Genomic DNA, 18,312 nt, shown 5'->3' with positions numbered 1-18,312 from the left:
AATGGGTGCACTTAAAGTCTTAATTGCACTTATATTTTTCTGTACTTGTTCTGATAATTGCACCTTCATTATTAAGGAATCCAAAAATATAGCGAAGATTAAACCTGCATGATTAAAAGCCTCTGTACAGTATTAGAGCAAATTGAGGGCTGAGCGCGAAACATTGTATCTTGTTCTTTATTCATATACAGTTACAATAGTTTCGCGCTCAGCCCACGATTAATACTCTTTTGAATATTTAAAGATATGTAAAATAAAACCTGTTATGACAACAGTATTTCAGTTGTGAACAATTTATAACATTGAAGTACTTGGCTTTCAAAAGGCTATTACTCTGTTGCAATTTTATCAGAGTAAAGTCTTTTATACAGAATACAAATTAAGATATACCTGTGCTTGATTTAATTCTTGTATAATGTATTTGTTCTCTTTAGACGTATCACAGACACACATAAACTCCACCTCACGATGTCCATTGAAGAACTTTTCCCGAACAGCTTTTACGACAAGAAGAGCAGATTTCCATTTAGGTACACAGCAGTTTTCGATATCCCAGAAGACACCAATTGGTAAACAGACAGTAGTTTCATCAGTTTTAGCCATTATATAATCAAACTGTCAAATAAAAATATATACAGTTTATAATAAATTTTTACAGCTGGCTTGTGATAAAAGCTTTAACCCTTACCATGCTAAATTTCTATAATGAACTTGTCCATCTTCCAATTTGGACAATACCATTAACTGTTTAAAGGGGTGCATACCAAAAAGATACTGACTGAATAGCGAACAGTGCAGATCATGATCAGACTGCACAGATGTGCAGGCTGATCATGATCTACACTGGTCGCAAAGGCAGAATCAATCGTGTCTGGCATGGTAAGGCTTATTAGAATCACTCTCAAGCCTGCTTCCTGCAAAAGCCAGCACTGGTGTCAAATGAGAAGTTGCGGTTATTACTCCATTGGGATCTGAACCCACAACCCCAGGTTGAGCAGCCACACCTTAACAATTAGATGACTCTCCTGTTGAAAAAGATATCTGACAGCTGATATACATGTAAACACTGAAGTGCTTATGAATTTAATACTAGTATTACAAGATCTTAAAATTTTCTTGATGTACTTTAACACTGTGCTTCTACTAGCATTTGGAGCCTTCGTGGCCGAGTAGTTACGGTCACTGACTTCAAATCACTTGCCCCTCACTGATGTGGGTTCAAGCCTCACTCGTGGCGTTGAATTCTTCATGTGAGGAAGCCATCCAGCTGGCTTACAGAAGGTCGGTGGTTCTACCTGGGTGCCCGCTCACGATGAAATAATGCATGGAGGGGTACCTGCGGTCATCCTCCACCATCAAAGCTGGAATGTCGCCATATGACCTATATTTGTGTCGGTGCGATGTTAAACCAAACAAGGCAGTCTGAAAGACAGCTAAATCCCCCGCCACTGCTATGGATAGTGAAAGGGTAAAACCTTTGATTTTAGCTGTGACCTTGACCTTGAACTGACACGGCTGACTCATGAATTCTGCACAACGTCTTGATGAGGTGATCATTTGACCAAAGTTTCATGAAAATCCTTCAAGGGGTTTAGGAGATACAGAGCTGAAACCTTTGACCTACAGTTGTGACCTTGACCTTGAGTTGACATGGCTGACTCATGAGTTCTTGATGAGGTGATCATTTGACCAAAGTTTGATAAAAACCCTTCATGGGGTTAAGGAGATACAGAGTGGACACCAAATGGAAGGCTCAAACCTTCGACCCCTAGTTGTGACCTTGACCTTGAGCTGGCATGGTTGACTCATAATTTCTGCACATCGTCTTGATGAGGTAATCATTTGACCCAGGTTTTATAAAATTCCTTCAAGGGGTTTAGGAGATATAGAGTGGACACGAAATGGAAGGCTCAAACCTTTGACCTTCAGTTGTGACCTTGACCTTGAGCTGACATGGCTGACTCATAAGTTCTGCAAATCGCCTTGATGAGGTGATCGTTTGACCCAAGTTTGATGAAAATCCTTTAAGGGGTTTAGGAGATATAGAGCGGACACAAAATGGAAGGTTCAAACCTTTGACCCTAAGTTGTGACCTTGACCTTGAGCCGGCATGACTGACTCATGGGTTCTGCACATCGTCTTGATGAGTTGATCATTTGACCCAAGTTTTATCAAATTCCTTCAAGGGGTTTAAGAGATATAGAGCGGACACAAAATGGAAGGCTCAAACCTTTGACCTTGAGTTGTGACCTTGACCTTGAGCCGGCATGGCTGACTCTAGGGTTCTGCACATTGTCTTGATGAGGTGATCATTTGACCCAAGTTTTATAAAATTCCTTCAAGGGGTTTAGGAGATATAGAGCGGACACAAAATGGCAGGCTCAAACCTTTGACCTTGAGTTGTGACCTTGACCTTGAACCGACAAGGCTGACTCATGGGTTCTGCACATCGTCTTGATTAGGTGATCATTTGACCCAAGTTTCATGAAAATCCTTCAAGGGGTTTAGGAGATATGGACCGGACACGAATTTGTTACGGACGGAAGGACGGACGGACGGAAGGACGGACGCAGACCATTCCTATAATCCCTCTGTTACGGCGGGGGATTAATAAACTAAACTCTATTAGCGTTTTTACAGAAAAATGAAAACTTGTACTTACAAAAGAAGAATATTTGTGTGGAGCTTTATCGGCCCAAATAATCTCATCATCCTAGTATCCATCTCTTGCATCAACCCCCCTCCCATTCTTTTTGCTGAAAACAAAAATCTACAAATATTAGTTGGTACATTTAGTATATTATGTATTTTGATAAATAGTTAATTTTATAGACAAGTATTGTGGTTTTATTATAACTTTAATATCCATAAACATGTAATATTTTAGGTGTTATCTCTTTTAAAATATGAGAAATATTGGTAAAACACAATCATCTTATTTTATCCCATTATGTCATATTCCAGTAACAATGATTACATATCTATGATAAAATCATTTCACGATTTTCTGTTACGTATCGAGATAAGATCAATTTCAGTAGTGTGACCTGTTTTGAGTGAAGGTATCAATTAACAACATATCAAACCTTCTTTGAAGTTAATTGCAAATTTCAAGGTTTAATATTGCACAATTTATAAGTTACTGGTACTGATGATAAACCCGGACAGATGATAAAGTCGAACACCTTGGAAATATTCAATTGCAATCGGTTATTTATAAAATTGAACACACCATCTAATAGTTTCCACTTACAACACCAACTGGTGTAAACAAAAACAAAATTGGTAAATATTCTGTATAAATAAATGACTTACATAAATTTGTATAAAAAATATTTATCCAAAATTACTGGGGAAGAGGGTGTTTTTTTGTGCATGCTCACTGTCGAAACATGAAGGCCTGACATTTGTTAACTTTTCATTACTTGATCAGGAATGTCTGTTGCAGCTTTTTGGGGAAAGTTTCAATACAATATACCAAGGAAATTTTGTAAATGACAAAGGGTTCGAATTTATCATCAGTCAACGTTCGCAAAGTCTCCTTTTTACAAACCCCTTTCAGGCCCTCAATTCGTGTGAGTTTGCTTACTAAATATAAATTTGAATTATGTAAAGTTTTCGGCAAAGGTTAAGCTTTATTTTGATACCGACCATTGACTTCAATTTGCAGAAATAAAAAAGTTACAGGTAAAAAACCTCATTTTCTGTTCGGGTTTATCATCAGTACCAGTACAGATTCTATATGAATATTTTCAATAAATCAATGATTATTTGTTTTTGTTAAAACTGGTTGAAACACTATCTGTGAATGTTACTGTACAACTAAAACACAACTCTTAGAATGTTTTAAATTGGTTCTCCACCACAATCACTTGCTAAAGTATGCACTGCACTCAATGATTTGTTGACTAGTGCACATTTCTTAAACACCTTGCAGAAAAGCTACTATTGAAAAGAATCTTACATCTGTGTCTTTCCACAATGAATTTATTCAATTTAATGAATGAAAATTATACAAGAGCTGTCGGGGGACAGCAACACTTGACTATTCAATAGTCTTGTCAATTGAATATATATTGAAGTCGAAAAAGGAACATAATTTTGTAAAATTGCAAAACAGGGTTATGGAACCTGTACAATGCATATCTGCTCATGACAATGGACAAGTGTGTGAAGTTTCAATCCATTCCCATTAGTGGGTACTGAGATACCAGCTTACATACAAAAATTTAACCAAAAAAACTGCTATTAGTCAGAAAAGGGGCAAAATTTTGTAAAAAATGCAAAGTAGAGTTATAAAACCTATGTACTGCATGTCAGATCATGACAGTGAACAAGTGTGTGAAGTTTCAATCCATTCTCATTAGTGGGTACTGAGATACCAGCTTACATACAAAATTTAACCAAAAAACTGCCAAGTCAGAAAAGGGGCATAATTTTGTAAAAATACAAAGTAGAGCTATTGAACCTGTGTACTGCATGTCAGATCATGACAGTGAACAAGTGTGTGAAATTTCAACCCATTTCCATCAGTGGGTACTAAGATACCAGCTTACATATAAAACCTTAACCAAAACATTTTAAGTCCAAAAAGGGGTATAATTTTGTCAAAAAGCAAATAGAGTTATGGAACCTGTGCAAAGTAAGTCAGTGGGAGTAGTCATTCTTGATGAGGTAATATAATCAGCCTTGGACCATCTCTAGTTGGGTATGGCTCACTCAATGTAAGGACCTGATGGAAGAGTTATTTTCTTACCGGTAAGTAGGATGGACATAAGGACAAGAAGGAAGCTAGTGAACTAGCCTTGATGTTTCATAACTGAAATGGGAGAGTTGTGTTTGCTTTCTTGAAAATGTTGTCAATGTGGACTCCCCAGTTGAGGTTGTTGGTGATAGTTACTCCCATAAGTCTGACACATTTGGCAATCTGACAAAAGTACATCTCCTATTACGCTACGTTTAGGATCTGAGAACGAGCTATTGATAGCCTCATTCTGACGACCCTTTCGCTAGCCAATCAGAGCTTAAACTTACAACATTTTGCAAAATCTATAGTTGGCCTTGACTGCTGATATTACAATTCTTATGTCGTAAAGTGTCAGATAGCGGGTTAGCTCAGTTGGTAGGCCACTTGCTCTGTAAGCGAGGGGTCCTGGGTTAGAGCCCTGGATTGACTGCACATTTTTCTTACTCTTTGACATTCAAACAAGTTGTCTGATTGGTTCAAATAAAAATACATTTGCGAAAATAAAAATAGCAATATTGGAAATCCAAAATATACAGAAGACGAATGTGAATGAGTCATTCTCAGATCTTTGTTTATATCAAGTACTTTAGTCAGATTGACACATTTGGTTGACTTCTGGGTAGTTTCACGAGTGTTGCAATTGTATTTAATCGGGGTTTTTTCTTAATGATGTGGATTACTATGCACTTGTCTCATTAAAAGCCATCTGCTAATCTTCTCCCCATCTTTGAATGTTGGAGGTCTTGTTAGGGATATCTGCATCAGCTTGGCTCTAAATGGTATGACTGAAAAGCAGTCTGGTTTTAGTTGGTACTATTTTAAGTTTTAGTTGATACTATCTAACAATCTATTATGACTGGGAGATGCTGGTCAGGGAAAAGTGTTAATCTATAGACTAAAGTTAAAAACAAGAGCTCGTAGAACACGAAATGCCCCCCTTGATGCATTCAGTAATTGAACAAGGAACAGAAATTATTTGGTCACTGTTACAGTCTGTACACAAAAGTTCTACTATTCCAGGTTACTGTGACCTTAACCTTTGTCCTACTGACCTTAAAATCAATAGGGGTCATCTGCAGATCATGATTAACATCCCTATCAACTTTCATGATCCTAGGCCCAAGCATTCTCAAGTTATTGTCTGGAAACTGTTAAATTGTTCTGCAGGGGTCATCTGCTTGTCATGACCAATTTTCCTATCAACTCGTGATCCTAGGCTAAAGTGTTCTTGAGTTATCATCTGGAAACTGTTTGACTGTTCCCGGTCACTGTGAATTTGACCTTTGACCTACTGATCTCAAAATGAACAGAGGTCCTCTTCTTTGTTTACTGAATGTAATTGTTTTGTAACATCTTTTTATTTGTTGTTAAACTGCTTCCACTATTTTGGTCTTTCGAGTGTTTAATGCAAGTTGGGATACTGCCCATATGAAAAAATTAGGAAGTGGCTAGGGTTCCAGTAACCTTACCTCTAGACTTGGAGTCTAGAGGTCCAGTAACAGGACCTCTAGACAACCCATACAGGGTAGGCTAGAGGTCCAGTAATGAATACTGAGAACGGTATTTACAAAGAGCTAGAAAACTATATTTTATCTTAAAAACGGGAAATGATCTAAAAATTTTGTTTTCCTATTTTTTGTCGTTTTTCCGGTTCGATGCATATTAAATATGAAATTTTAACAGCAATTTCCGGTAGTTACCGTTATTTATTACTCAAGCACAGTAAAAAGAATTCAACAATTCATGAGCAAAATCCATGTCTTAAATACTAAAGCAAAAAATAGATTTATTTTTTCAATTCATCAGTCACGTAAAAAACAAGAAAAACAATAAAAGCTTCCGATTATGGCGTATAAATTACTATTAATTATCTATTTGTCAAATTTGCGATCGTATTTTTCCTAGGATTAAAGAATTATAAATACTTTCCTGTGACATACTATTTTTAAAACGAGAAAACTACATTTATATAACATATTTTGAAATCATCTCCCATTTTTAAAGATAAAATATAGTCTTCTAGCTCTTTGTAAATACCGTACTCAATATTCATATTGATTACCGGACCTCTAGTCTGCCCTGTACGGGTTGTCTAGAGGTCCGCAGGGCTCACACTGGCCTCCAAAAAATAATAGCCAACTTTTTAACCTATGAAAAATTAATAGCCAAAATTGATGCGGATCTTTGCGTGCAATTTTTATAAAAATAAAAGTGATAAATTTCAACATATATATCTTCTTAATTACTTTAAAAAGTAGCAGGCCCCAAAAGGGGGTGTGGGAATCGGGGATTCAGGGAAATTACCTCCCAATATTGGTGGTGGGGTCCCACTATAACAGTTTAAAATGCTATATTCTGATGGATTTTGAAGGCATTTACAGGGCACATAGTTAGTTTGTGTAAGGCAGCTGAAAATCTTGATATTGACTGACATTATGGACTGGGCAATGGCTCAGTATTAGCCCCATTCATGCACATACAATAAGGACACAGTTGCACACAATGGAAAGTTTACCAAGTCTTTGAGTATCATTCATGTTTATACTTTTTCTTTATACAAGTGTTTTCATGATTCTTTTGACCATAACTGCACTTAAATTGCTCGAAAAGTACAAAACAATCAAGTCGCGAAAATACGTGATATTTTGCATCTATGTACACTATTGAATTACAGCTTTTTGTCAACAAGTTTTTGATGCTTTATTCAATAAATATACTAATTTTTAAGTGTTTTAGAATGTTTTTACTTACGCTAATTACAGTATGCAAGCACATTTATATGATGTTTTTTTTAGTTTGCCCGTATCGGCCATCTTTCTAAAAATAGAAACAGGACTGGGTTTTCCGATATTTTTTCAATTAATGTGCAAAACAAAAAACATTTATTATGCCAGAATTGTCGTGGTAAAAAAAATAGACTATTAAAAATATCTGGCCTGTAATATTTCAACAAATTCGCGTTCTTTACAAATTCTGAAAATTCGAAAAAAAATATATTTTTCGTTTCGAACAATTTCATTTTAGATTAAAAACACATATCTAACCTAGATACTGATTAAAGACATTTTGAAACCGTCGACAGTTAGGTCAGTTTATAATATGTTTTTAAAGATAATTAAATTAGCGGTAACTATAGATGGCAATTTAATTTTTCATCAGGAAACTGCCCTTACAAATTGGTTTAATTGTCGTCTGCCGAATATAGAGTTGAAGAAAATTTGCGCTGGCGTTTTATAATGTTCCAAAAAAAGTAGCCTGCCAGTTCAATCTGATTGATAGCTAGATAAGTAAGATTAACTTCCGGTTATAATCGGTTTAATTGTCGTCTGCATCATACCGCCTTGGGCAATGTTATAGGCATAGTTGACACGTGTTTGGAATACACAAGGTAATAAACAGTCCGCTCTATTGATTTTCTACACTAGCAGGCCGCGGGTTACTGTCTCACTTGGCATAATTATTTATGTAGCTATTAAATAAAATAATCGCCAGTTCCTGTCGCCAAAATGAAAAAATATTCGCCATTTAAATAAAATAATCGCAAATGGCGATAATGGCGACTGACAGCGTGAGCCCTGGGTCCGGTAACCAGACCTGTTTCGTCTGTGATAACCATATTTACAGACTTGAAAAATACACAAACATTATTTTCTTTGATCTGAAATGATTCATTATTCACACTATCAGATTAACATAACCAATTATGTAATTTGTTCTGGAGTCAAATTTTTTATTTCAAATTTGTAAACATGTCATTCGAAAAATTACAAGAGCTTCGTTTCATTATATTGTAATAAATACAATACCGTAAGTTGCCTTTCTACATTTTCATGATTTCGTCTGTGAGGAAGACAATAATGAAAAACTTTGGAAAGTTTTTTTTTAGTTTTGTTTTCGTTCCAAAATGGCTTGTTTACAAAATTGGGGCACCAGTTGGTAAAAGTCGCTACCATACTGTGGTAGTCAGAACGTACTTCATCCGTACAAAGCATGATAAGGGTTAAAGAACCCACACTTTCGATAGGAGTATAATATATGATAAAGTCATGATGGGAATGTCTACCCTTTTCAAATATCATGGCTTTTGTTTCAGACGTATTTATTTTCAATCCCCATTGCATTGACTGTAAAGATTCGGGAGACTTTGCAAAAAGTACCTGATTGTCTGCAAATAGGATCAAGAAAAGTTTAAGCCCATTTATAGTGAAAATATCGCTTAGATCTGTATTCATACTAGTATTAAGGTCATTGACGAATAAAGAGCAGAGGTGGATTCGAAAAAAAAACCTCTGAACATGAAGAAATATATTTTACACAAGACTTAACTTGGGTATACATCGACTTTACAGCTTTGACAAATTTCTTTGCGGTCTGCAAATTCTCACATATATTATACCGCTAGAAAGTGCTGTAGTTAAATACAGAGTAAATATAATGACCGTTCATTATGTATTAATGCTAGGAAGTGCTGACCAGTTAAATATTGAGTAAATGTTTAAGTGAGAGAGTAGGAAGTTGCTTACGGACTTTATCTAGTACTGGGTGATAACATTTTCCCTGCATGTAGAAATTAAAAACAAAAACAAAAAACGGTTAACTAAGAATGCCCATAGAAATTGAGGTAGCTTTGACGTCAAAGGATGTTTGCAGTCATTTTGAAAATTAACAATGACGCCTGCGATGCATACATACAGCCAAACCTTTGTTAATGACCACCTCCGAATAAAAGCCACCCTGTAAACAAAGATCATACTGCGAGAAACCTACAGTGATATAATAGAGCAAATTCATATAAGTATTATTTTCATTTCTTGTCTTTAAAATTACAGTGCAACAGTCCTGGTGTCCGAGATCCTACCAAGGGGACATGATTTGTTCCAAGTTTAAAACCCCGACCGTGTAACGACAAAGTCTATGTTTTTTAAGGACTGGCATCCTGTTGCTAATGAAGTCAACAACTTGCTCCGCGTGTTTTAAAAGTCTACCAGTTGGCTTCAGACTATCAGTCAGTGGGATTTTCGCTCTATATTCGGTGAGTACATATTTAACTGTTACTTCTTTATCTTACTACCTGTTAGCGCAATGATCTGCGCACTCGCTTCACACCAAGGCGGTCAGAGTTCGAATCCTGATGTCGGAATGTTGAATTGTCATGTGGTCACCATGACGGACAAATGGTCTCCGGGCACTCCAGTTTCCTATTTCAGTCTTTTTTAAAAAATAAATAAGCTGAAACTTTTTAGTCTCAAGCGTACACAAATTATGCTTCTAGAGCTGTCATTCTCTCATTCGCTTTATAAACATGTATACTACGATATAGTAATAAATGCCTATAACATGTACAATTTTTCAGGCGCTGCTCGTCGGTTTCTGACCACACCTTAAAATCGAAGGCACGGAAAAGTTGGCCAACATCATTGAGACAGCAATAGAGTCCGTACCGGCAGTTTCTACACCCGTGTCTTCTCGGTGTCGTGAGCCCGAAGCTACGTGCATCGCACCTCCGAGCAGCCCAAATCAACCGCCACTGTCCAATCGTCAGCAATATATTAAGTCGTAAGACAGGTCGTCGGTTGTCTTCAAGTCGTAAGTCTGGCGGACAAGCGTCGTCGGGTCCTGTTTCCAGTAGTCGATCGTCATTGGTTGAGAGAGCTCTAGAAAACAGTGTATGTTATGCAAAAGCTATAATTGTATTTTTTTCTCAAGTAAAATTGTGACTTGCTGTTTAAAATTAATATCAGACTTTATTAATCCGTGGTGTAAGGGATACAGTACTTGAGACTTGTAATCTCTGAAATTTGTCATGGGTTCGAGCCCCGCTACCGACAACAAATATTTATGATGAGCACGTAGGTAGTCGCGGACTCCGGGTACTAGTACTGGTTCTTCCCAGGAAAGATGATTAGGTGAACTGCCTATCTGAAATACTAGTAGCTGAAATAATCTCCAGCTTGGTTCAAAACTTATAGAATTTCTACTTACGATGAGGTTAACATTCCGTGTCCGTTTCTCTACAATTGATTGACGGTTTATTAGTATGTAACTATTTAAGTAATTTTTATTATTCTCTATTTTATTTTTATTTTCAGAGAGTCTACGAAGCCGTCCGTGATCTTCCGTCTGCTACACAATCTAACGGTCGGTATCTACCAGCTGCACATGCGTCGGTTCGGAGAACATCCACTTACCTACAGGTCGTCGCCATGGTAACGGTACCACGCCAAGTGTTACATCTTCAACTAGTTCATCACAGCGTTGTCGTAGAAAAACTCACGGTTTGTAGTGGTGATAAGGTTGTTTTGTGTGAACCTGAATGCATTATTATTTGAATACCGATGTGTCGCCAAATCTCGTTTGGGGCGGAACCGATACACCAATAGGATATTATCATACGGAGAAGCGTCCTGCATCCTGGAATCTAACTTGCCTAGCAGCACTACCAAAGACCAGCCATACAAGCCAAAAGAAGGAAACGTGTTTTTCGGCGAACGCCGTCTAAATTCGTTTTCGTTACCTATGCCACGTGACTTCAGTTTGCAAATCAAACTACTTGATAACGCATTATAGATAATTTATCAAAATGGAATATTTATGCAACACTCTGTCTGATTGGACGAGAGTGTCAATTTCTTTCACTCTGTTGATTGTGCTACGCTGAGTGAAATGTAGACAAAGCGTTTATCCTAAACGACGCTGTTCACAGTTTTAAAGCTAACTTTGGCTCAGTATATTTAGCAAGAATATTGATATATCTCAAAATGATAAGTAAGTTTAATAAATATGATAAAAACCTGTTCAAATACCAACATATATCAAATTAAAGAAAGAGCTGAATACGGTCTGGGTATCACATGAATAAGGGTGTGATAATAGTCTTTTATGTAGAGAAGTGCTTTTAAAAGATGTTCCTTGTTACAATTGTCGTCTGTATATGAAAAGGTTTCTTGCGTTTGTGACTTATTCAGATTGCATATCAAAATGAGTACTTGTTTGCTTTGATATATTTGTTATAAATTATTTAACTGATTTATTATATATGAATATTTTTCTTTAGTATGGTATGCAAATATTGAACTCATTTGAAATCTGTTTTATTATATATATGCTATATAATGTCTGAATCTCATTACACTGAAATGAAGGTACTATGCAAACAGTTTATCTATGTGATATGACTATGGTCAAACTTTGCTTATGGAACAGAAATATTGAAATAATTACAATTGTATGTTTTGCTTGACCTTCACTTTTTTATAGGTGTGACGTCATTGTCCAAAGATTCATGAATAGCGAATTTGCATTTGTTAAAGCGGGATCAGTTGGCCTATTTTAGAAATAAATAAGAATAATAAATAAAAAAATCCTTTGATTTTTTCTCATGTATTCTAATCAAACTTGATTCGTAGCATCTTTATTAGGCCCGCAGCCAACTTTGTTCAGCTGGGACATTTGACCCCTTTTAGGGGCTGCTAGAGCTAAATCTAGAATTGCCTTTATACAGCGTCTCATGAACAGCTTGGTGGATCTTTGTCATACTTGGTCTGTAGCATCATTATAAGGTCCTCTTTCAAATTTATTTATATAGGAACTTGGGCCCTATTAGGGACCACTATAGCTAAAAGTAGATATGCCTTTCTTCGCATTAACCACTAAAATGTAATGGATGTTTATCAAACTCGATGTGTAACAATATCGTAACACGTTTAATGACCTCCTCCTGAGCCGCTTCATGAATCTTCATCAAACTACTGCTGTAATTATTCGTCTAAGGATAAACGAAACAAAATTGCAACCCTACGAAACCTTTGCGAAAAAGTAAAAGAGAACCATTTAAAGTGTTAAAGTGCGGTGTTTAGTTTTTCAATTTGAAAAATGTTAGATGAAAGATGAATGTTAGATGAAAAATTCATAAACTTCTTTCTTTATTACAATTCGCCGACCATCATTTTTAAAGATATTTCTTGTTATACTGTGATTCGGGAGATGCAAACAAGAAAGATGATTGGAAAGCGGATGGGTATACCTGGCGCCATATTGGAAGGAAAAAGTACAATGTTGAAGGGAAAATAATTGAAAGGCATTTCTATAAAATTAGAAATAACAATGTTGTCGGTGGCGACTTTCAAAAACATATGTTTAGATTTACGTGTATATTTGATGGATATAATAGCGAAACAGTATTGGGTTACTATGGTAGCTCTAGCGCATATCAGTCATTGCCGCATCGAAAAAGAAAGCGTAAAACAAGACTGTTCAAACGCACTAAACCGTCCGTCTTAGAAGATATTAAAAATAAAGTTACAACAAAAGATAAACCTAACGAGGTCTTAGAAAAAATGAGCTCAGAAAAGTCACCAGAGACTAAACTCAGGGGTATTGCTGCTCCAAGAAACCTAAAACAAGTTCACAACTTAAAACAAACTGTTCAAAACAGTACAAGTTGTCGCATGATGCGATGTTCGCCTTACATTTATTAGTGACTCAATAAGATGGCTATATATTAAGTATAAAAACAACGCCGGATTTAGTAATTGTAAGAAATACGGAATTATTCCAGGAAGTTAAAAATCTGATTAAGTCAAAGGACTCGCATTAAGAAATTTTCTACGACACAATTTTCAATCTTGGTGATTTTTATGTATCTGCAGTGGCAGTTCAATATTCTATGTTTAAGAAGAATCCAGTACTGCCTATCGCATTTATGCTGAGAGAAAATATCAGTCAAATATTTGGACAACATATATTCCAGCCAGCGAAGGAAAAGTTTTCTTGCCAAATTCACCATAACCACAAAGATCACTGGGTTACATCAGTACTACACAATGATACTATATATTTAATAGACAGTTTAGGTAACGAAAGAAAAAATGACAGAATTATTTCAGACGGCCTTAAAATTCAACTTTCTCAGATTTATGGCAAAAATGAAGAGCGTTTTAAGATAACAGTTCCATCAGTTCAAAAACAAGACAATTCAGTAGACTGGTTTATTTGCTATGGCTCATGCAACTTCACACTGTATAAGGCAGAAACTGTGTTTTGATATCATATTTGACCCCAATAAACTAAGAGGGCATTTAATCTCATGCTTAGAAAAAATGCAAAATGACGGAATTCCCAACAACTAAAAAGACTTTAAGTATTCGTCGGAAAAAAACCAGCAGAAGATTATTTCTATAGAAAATTATTGTATTTGCAATTTACCCGCCTGCTTAGGCGATCAAGTCCAATGTGACAAATGTTCACGTTGGTACCACAAACACTGCGTGCGGCCACCAGTTGATGTATCACATGTCGACATTGAATTTGCATTTAACACATGGTTATGTACAATGTTTCATCAGAAAGAATAACAGCATCAGTGATCATCACTATAATTTTGTGTCTGTTGTATATGATTTGTTCATATATTACTGTGTTGTTTATTTATTCGTGTGAGTGATTTAAATGATGAACCATATTGAAGTATAATTTATATATATGTTTGTCATATCGTAATAATTATCGTGTTTACTCTTTAGAAATATGAGTAAATATTTATCAGTATACTTGAACTTCAAATATATTGCAATAATTACAGAGATCTGTGTTAATATACTGTCGATATGATACAAAATTGATTAATATGTATTTTCTGATAGAATATACATGCATTGTCTTACATTATGTTTGCAACACAATGTACACATTTTTAATTTGAATAACATAAAATATGTTCGATACGTATGACATTTTATGGGTTTTTTTTTATTAGCACCTCCAGTTCTATCTGATCTAATAAATAAACGTTCAAATTCATCATAATATTTTACAGGTACCTCAGGTCAGTAAAACTAAGTTCGGTAAGACAACCGTCCGCTTAGCTCAGTAGGCAGAGCGTCGGTCTACGGATCGCGGGGTCGTGAGTTCGATCCTCGGTCTTGGCGTATGTTCTCCGTGACTATTTGATAAAAGACAGTGTCTGAAATCATTAGTCCTCCACCTCTGATTCATGTGGGGAAGTTGGCAGTTACTTGCAGAGAACAGGTTTGTACTGGTACAGAATCCAGGAACACTGGTTAGGTTAACTGCCCGCCGTTACATGACTGAAATACTATTAAAAAACGGCGTTAAACCCAAAACAAACAAATAAGTTCTGTAAGAACAGCTTTAGGTATGCTGCCCCTGTATTGTGGAACTCCCTACCTGACACCTTTTGGCAAACAAATAATTTTAATAATTTTAAAATCTAATATCCTGCTGGTCAGGAAAGGAGTGTACCTGTGTGGCTTGTCAACAGGTATAACTTGTCCACAATGCAGTGGCATGCTTGCCTTTATCAAACCCATGCTTGTTTTCCTGTTTGACTGTTTTTGCATGTTTCTCCGCTATAGTTACAAATTATTATTCTTTGTGCTTCTTAGATTATGTGTTTATCCTCCAATACCTTTTTTAATTTTTTTTACTTATTCTTGCTTGTTTTAGTGTTTGCTTGCCACCGTACGTATTATAATTATATGCTTGTTTTATTCCAAATCTGAGAGGTTTATGCTCATCTGTTCTCCTCAAACCTGGTTTGAAGGGATACGCTTTCTTAGCTTTTTTTTCAGTCTAAAACACATTTGTGTCAGTTTTTCCCTTTCAGTTTCTTAACCTCAGCTTCTTAAGTAATTTTAGGCCTCTGGTCATGATTAGAATAGTCAACTCAGTTTTTACTTTGTTTTGTTTTGCTTGTAAAATAATATGCTTTGCTTTGCTTTGCTTTGTGTGTTGTATATGCTTTAAATTTGTATGCTTTTCTTACAGCTCTTTTTTATTTGTTCATTTAATATATGTTATAGCAGTCGGTTATAAAAGTTCTTCTCCAGCTTATGTTTCCTGTGATGATGTCTTACCAACTTTAAATAAAATTTATTGTATTGTATTGTATTGTAGTGTTACTTCAATGGATACAACAGTTAAACTGGCCATCTTTACAAGCCCGAAGGCAATTATCCGATTTATTACTTATATGTCTAAGGTCGTGAACAATTAAGTGGCGGCACCAGCATCTCATGTCTTGTTCCATTGTCTAGACATACCATGAAATTGATAACTGTAAGATTAACGTATAGCAGCACTCATTCTTCCACATTAACCTGGAACCTGTGGAATAGCCTACCACGAACATTGCTGCAGTTTGACACTCTGGATTGTTTCAAGGCCACTGTCCAGCCAGCTGTGAGGATGTAAAACGTACTAGATATAGTGTACAGTGTATATATATATGTTCTGGTTTTAACGACACATACATGTTCGGGATTTTAAGGACACATTCGGGAGCACCTGGCCCCGCGCATATACATTCACCCTGCACCTCCGCTAGATGTCCGCATGAATTTTGTGGAGTTGAAGTTGAACTCTTGAAAAGGAATGGCCACGTCCTCTTACGGCAGTGCACCTATAGAGATGTAAATGATCTGCATTAAATTTATACAAAAATATACACCTAAAGTTAAACAATAAGGAGAAAACAACAGGTTAGGGCGCACAAAAAGCCGCAAAACCTTACTCATTTTAGTGCTTTGAATATTGTGCCTTTTGTCATCATTGTGTATGTAATGGATTCATCTGGGACAATATATTTATGTGTCTTGAGACTTTAGAACACAGAAGGTATAAAGTGATGTTTGTTGCACAGGGACGGTATGCACAAAATAGAAAAAGTGGAAACTCCACAGATCGCTAAACACGACAAAAACGAAAATGCTGCAGTCTCAGTTTGATTGGGCCTGTTCATGGACGGTAGTAGAAATGCGTGCTACCGTACCCTCTAGCCCCGGGTTAAGCAGAACTCGACATTTACACATGTTACAAGTACAAAAGCCAATTTTGAGACATCCGCAGATGTGTTCATAAGGCGGTGCACGTGGAACCTTCAATGATACACTAGGTGTAATTCCTTGAAAAGCGGCGTATGGTCCCCAGTTAAAATAATGGGTTTGCCCTAAACGAAAAAACAATGGGAAGAATTAAACAAACTGCAATTTAGAAAGGGGATCTGAGGTTATGGAGCCTGCATATCACAGGAACTGCCAAAAGACAAAATTTAAAAGCAGGCACCATATCCAAGGGATGATTATACAATACCCAAAGCTATGAAAGCGGTAGTATTGGAACCACCCAGGCCGAAATGTTCAAGCTTACAAACTAAACAGTACCAATAACACGACATAAAGGTCGTACCGAACGATCAGAGAAGATCGAAATATAACCCAGCTTCAACTCCCTAGTGGTGTTCTGACCACTGATTAACCCGCGATGGGGCTCCAATGTTTTCCTTTCATTTGTTAGTTTTGTCCTTGTTGTCACATGGGGATGTACCCCGTGTAACATCTCACCGGATATAATTTTCTCATCTTCTACGATTACTGTCATATTACCATTCTTGCCATTATTATCATGGTCATGCTATTATTCGATGTGCTATATAAGACTTAATAACAGTTTTGTTCCGTCAAAAATAAAGCGTTTTATAATTTTATCAAATAAAATCGGAAAGTCATTGAACCAGAATCTTACGATAACTTTTTGATTTTGTTAGGTTTAACGTCGCACTGACACAATTATTGGTCATATGGCGACTTTCCAGCTTTGATGGTGGAGTAAGACCCCAGGTGCCCCTCCATGCATTATTTCATCAAGAGCGGGCACCTGGGTAGAACCAGCGACCTTCTGTAAGCCAGCTAGGTTGCTTCCTCACATGAAGAATTCAACGCCATGAGTGAGGCTGGACCCCACATCGATGAGGGTCGAGTGATTCAAAGTCAGCGACCTTAACCCCTCGGCCACGGAGGCCCCAAGAATCTTATGAAGTTTGTAAACAACATATCCAAAAAGGTCAGGTTTTGATATGTTTTGTTGCAGAATTGTCTCTAAATTACTATTTAATTTCGGAACGAAACTTGAATTACGGTTATAAAATGTATTGGATATATTTTTGCAGTTTATGATAATGGTGACCCTGCTGACTGAGTTTATGGACATAACTTGATTGAATTTATTATCAAGAGAAATTTATATCTTACAAGATGCTACACAAAGTACATCCCCATCTAAAAAAGGAAAATTTTCTATACTTAAATTACAATTCTTCATATCACAAACATTTGTATTGATAATAGTACTGAATGTAAAGAATATGCAAGTCTAAAAAGGACTTAATAGCTACACCAAGATCATTTGAAAGTCTATAGAACGCACCAGATGAATATGATAGCAGACTCACTTCGACTGTGTGTGTTCAAGATAAGTAATGCAAATTTTCCATCTATATAACTTAAAAAGGACATTTGTCTGGTGCATGCAACTTTGCATTTTAGTTGAAAATAGATTATAAGCCCTTTATGCACATTTTTGACTATGTCAAGGGCAATAACTCTGGTCTGGATGAGTTAAATCTCAAACAAATCCCCGGTGAATAGCAGTCCTAGAATGTTTTATAATCCTAGATTAAATACTTCTTGATACATGCGACACAAACTTTAAGGCCCTTTTTATGTATATTTTTGGCTGTCTGAAATCCCAGAAACACCAGATTAACAACT

At 36.3% G+C, this 18,312-nt stretch overlaps 1 protein-coding gene across 1 annotated transcript in view; it reads right to left on the bottom strand.

The window, feature by feature from the left end:
• LOC123563551 (meiosis regulator and mRNA stability factor 1-like) overlaps positions 1-8,688 on the bottom strand; it is a 51,162-nt gene extending 42,474 nt beyond the window's left edge. The window contains exons 1-3 of the mRNA XM_053532946.1: positions 8,554-8,688; positions 2,663-2,756; positions 391-615 (exon numbers count right to left, since the gene is read on the bottom strand). Of these exons, the coding sequence (XP_053388921.1) occupies positions 391-603 (213 nt within the window). The 5' untranslated portion in view covers positions 604-615; positions 2,663-2,756; positions 8,554-8,688. The remainder of the gene's footprint in view (positions 1-390; positions 616-2,662; positions 2,757-8,553) is intronic.
• Positions 8,689-18,312: the final 9,624 nt, after the last annotated feature.

The sequence above is a fragment of the Mercenaria mercenaria genome, chromosome 2 (genome assembly GCF_021730395.1).
Source record: "Mercenaria mercenaria strain notata chromosome 2, MADL_Memer_1, whole genome shotgun sequence".
Lineage (NCBI taxonomy): Eukaryota > Metazoa > Mollusca > Bivalvia > Venerida > Veneridae > Mercenaria > Mercenaria mercenaria.
This window is presented reverse-complemented; position numbering and strand designations above follow the sequence as displayed.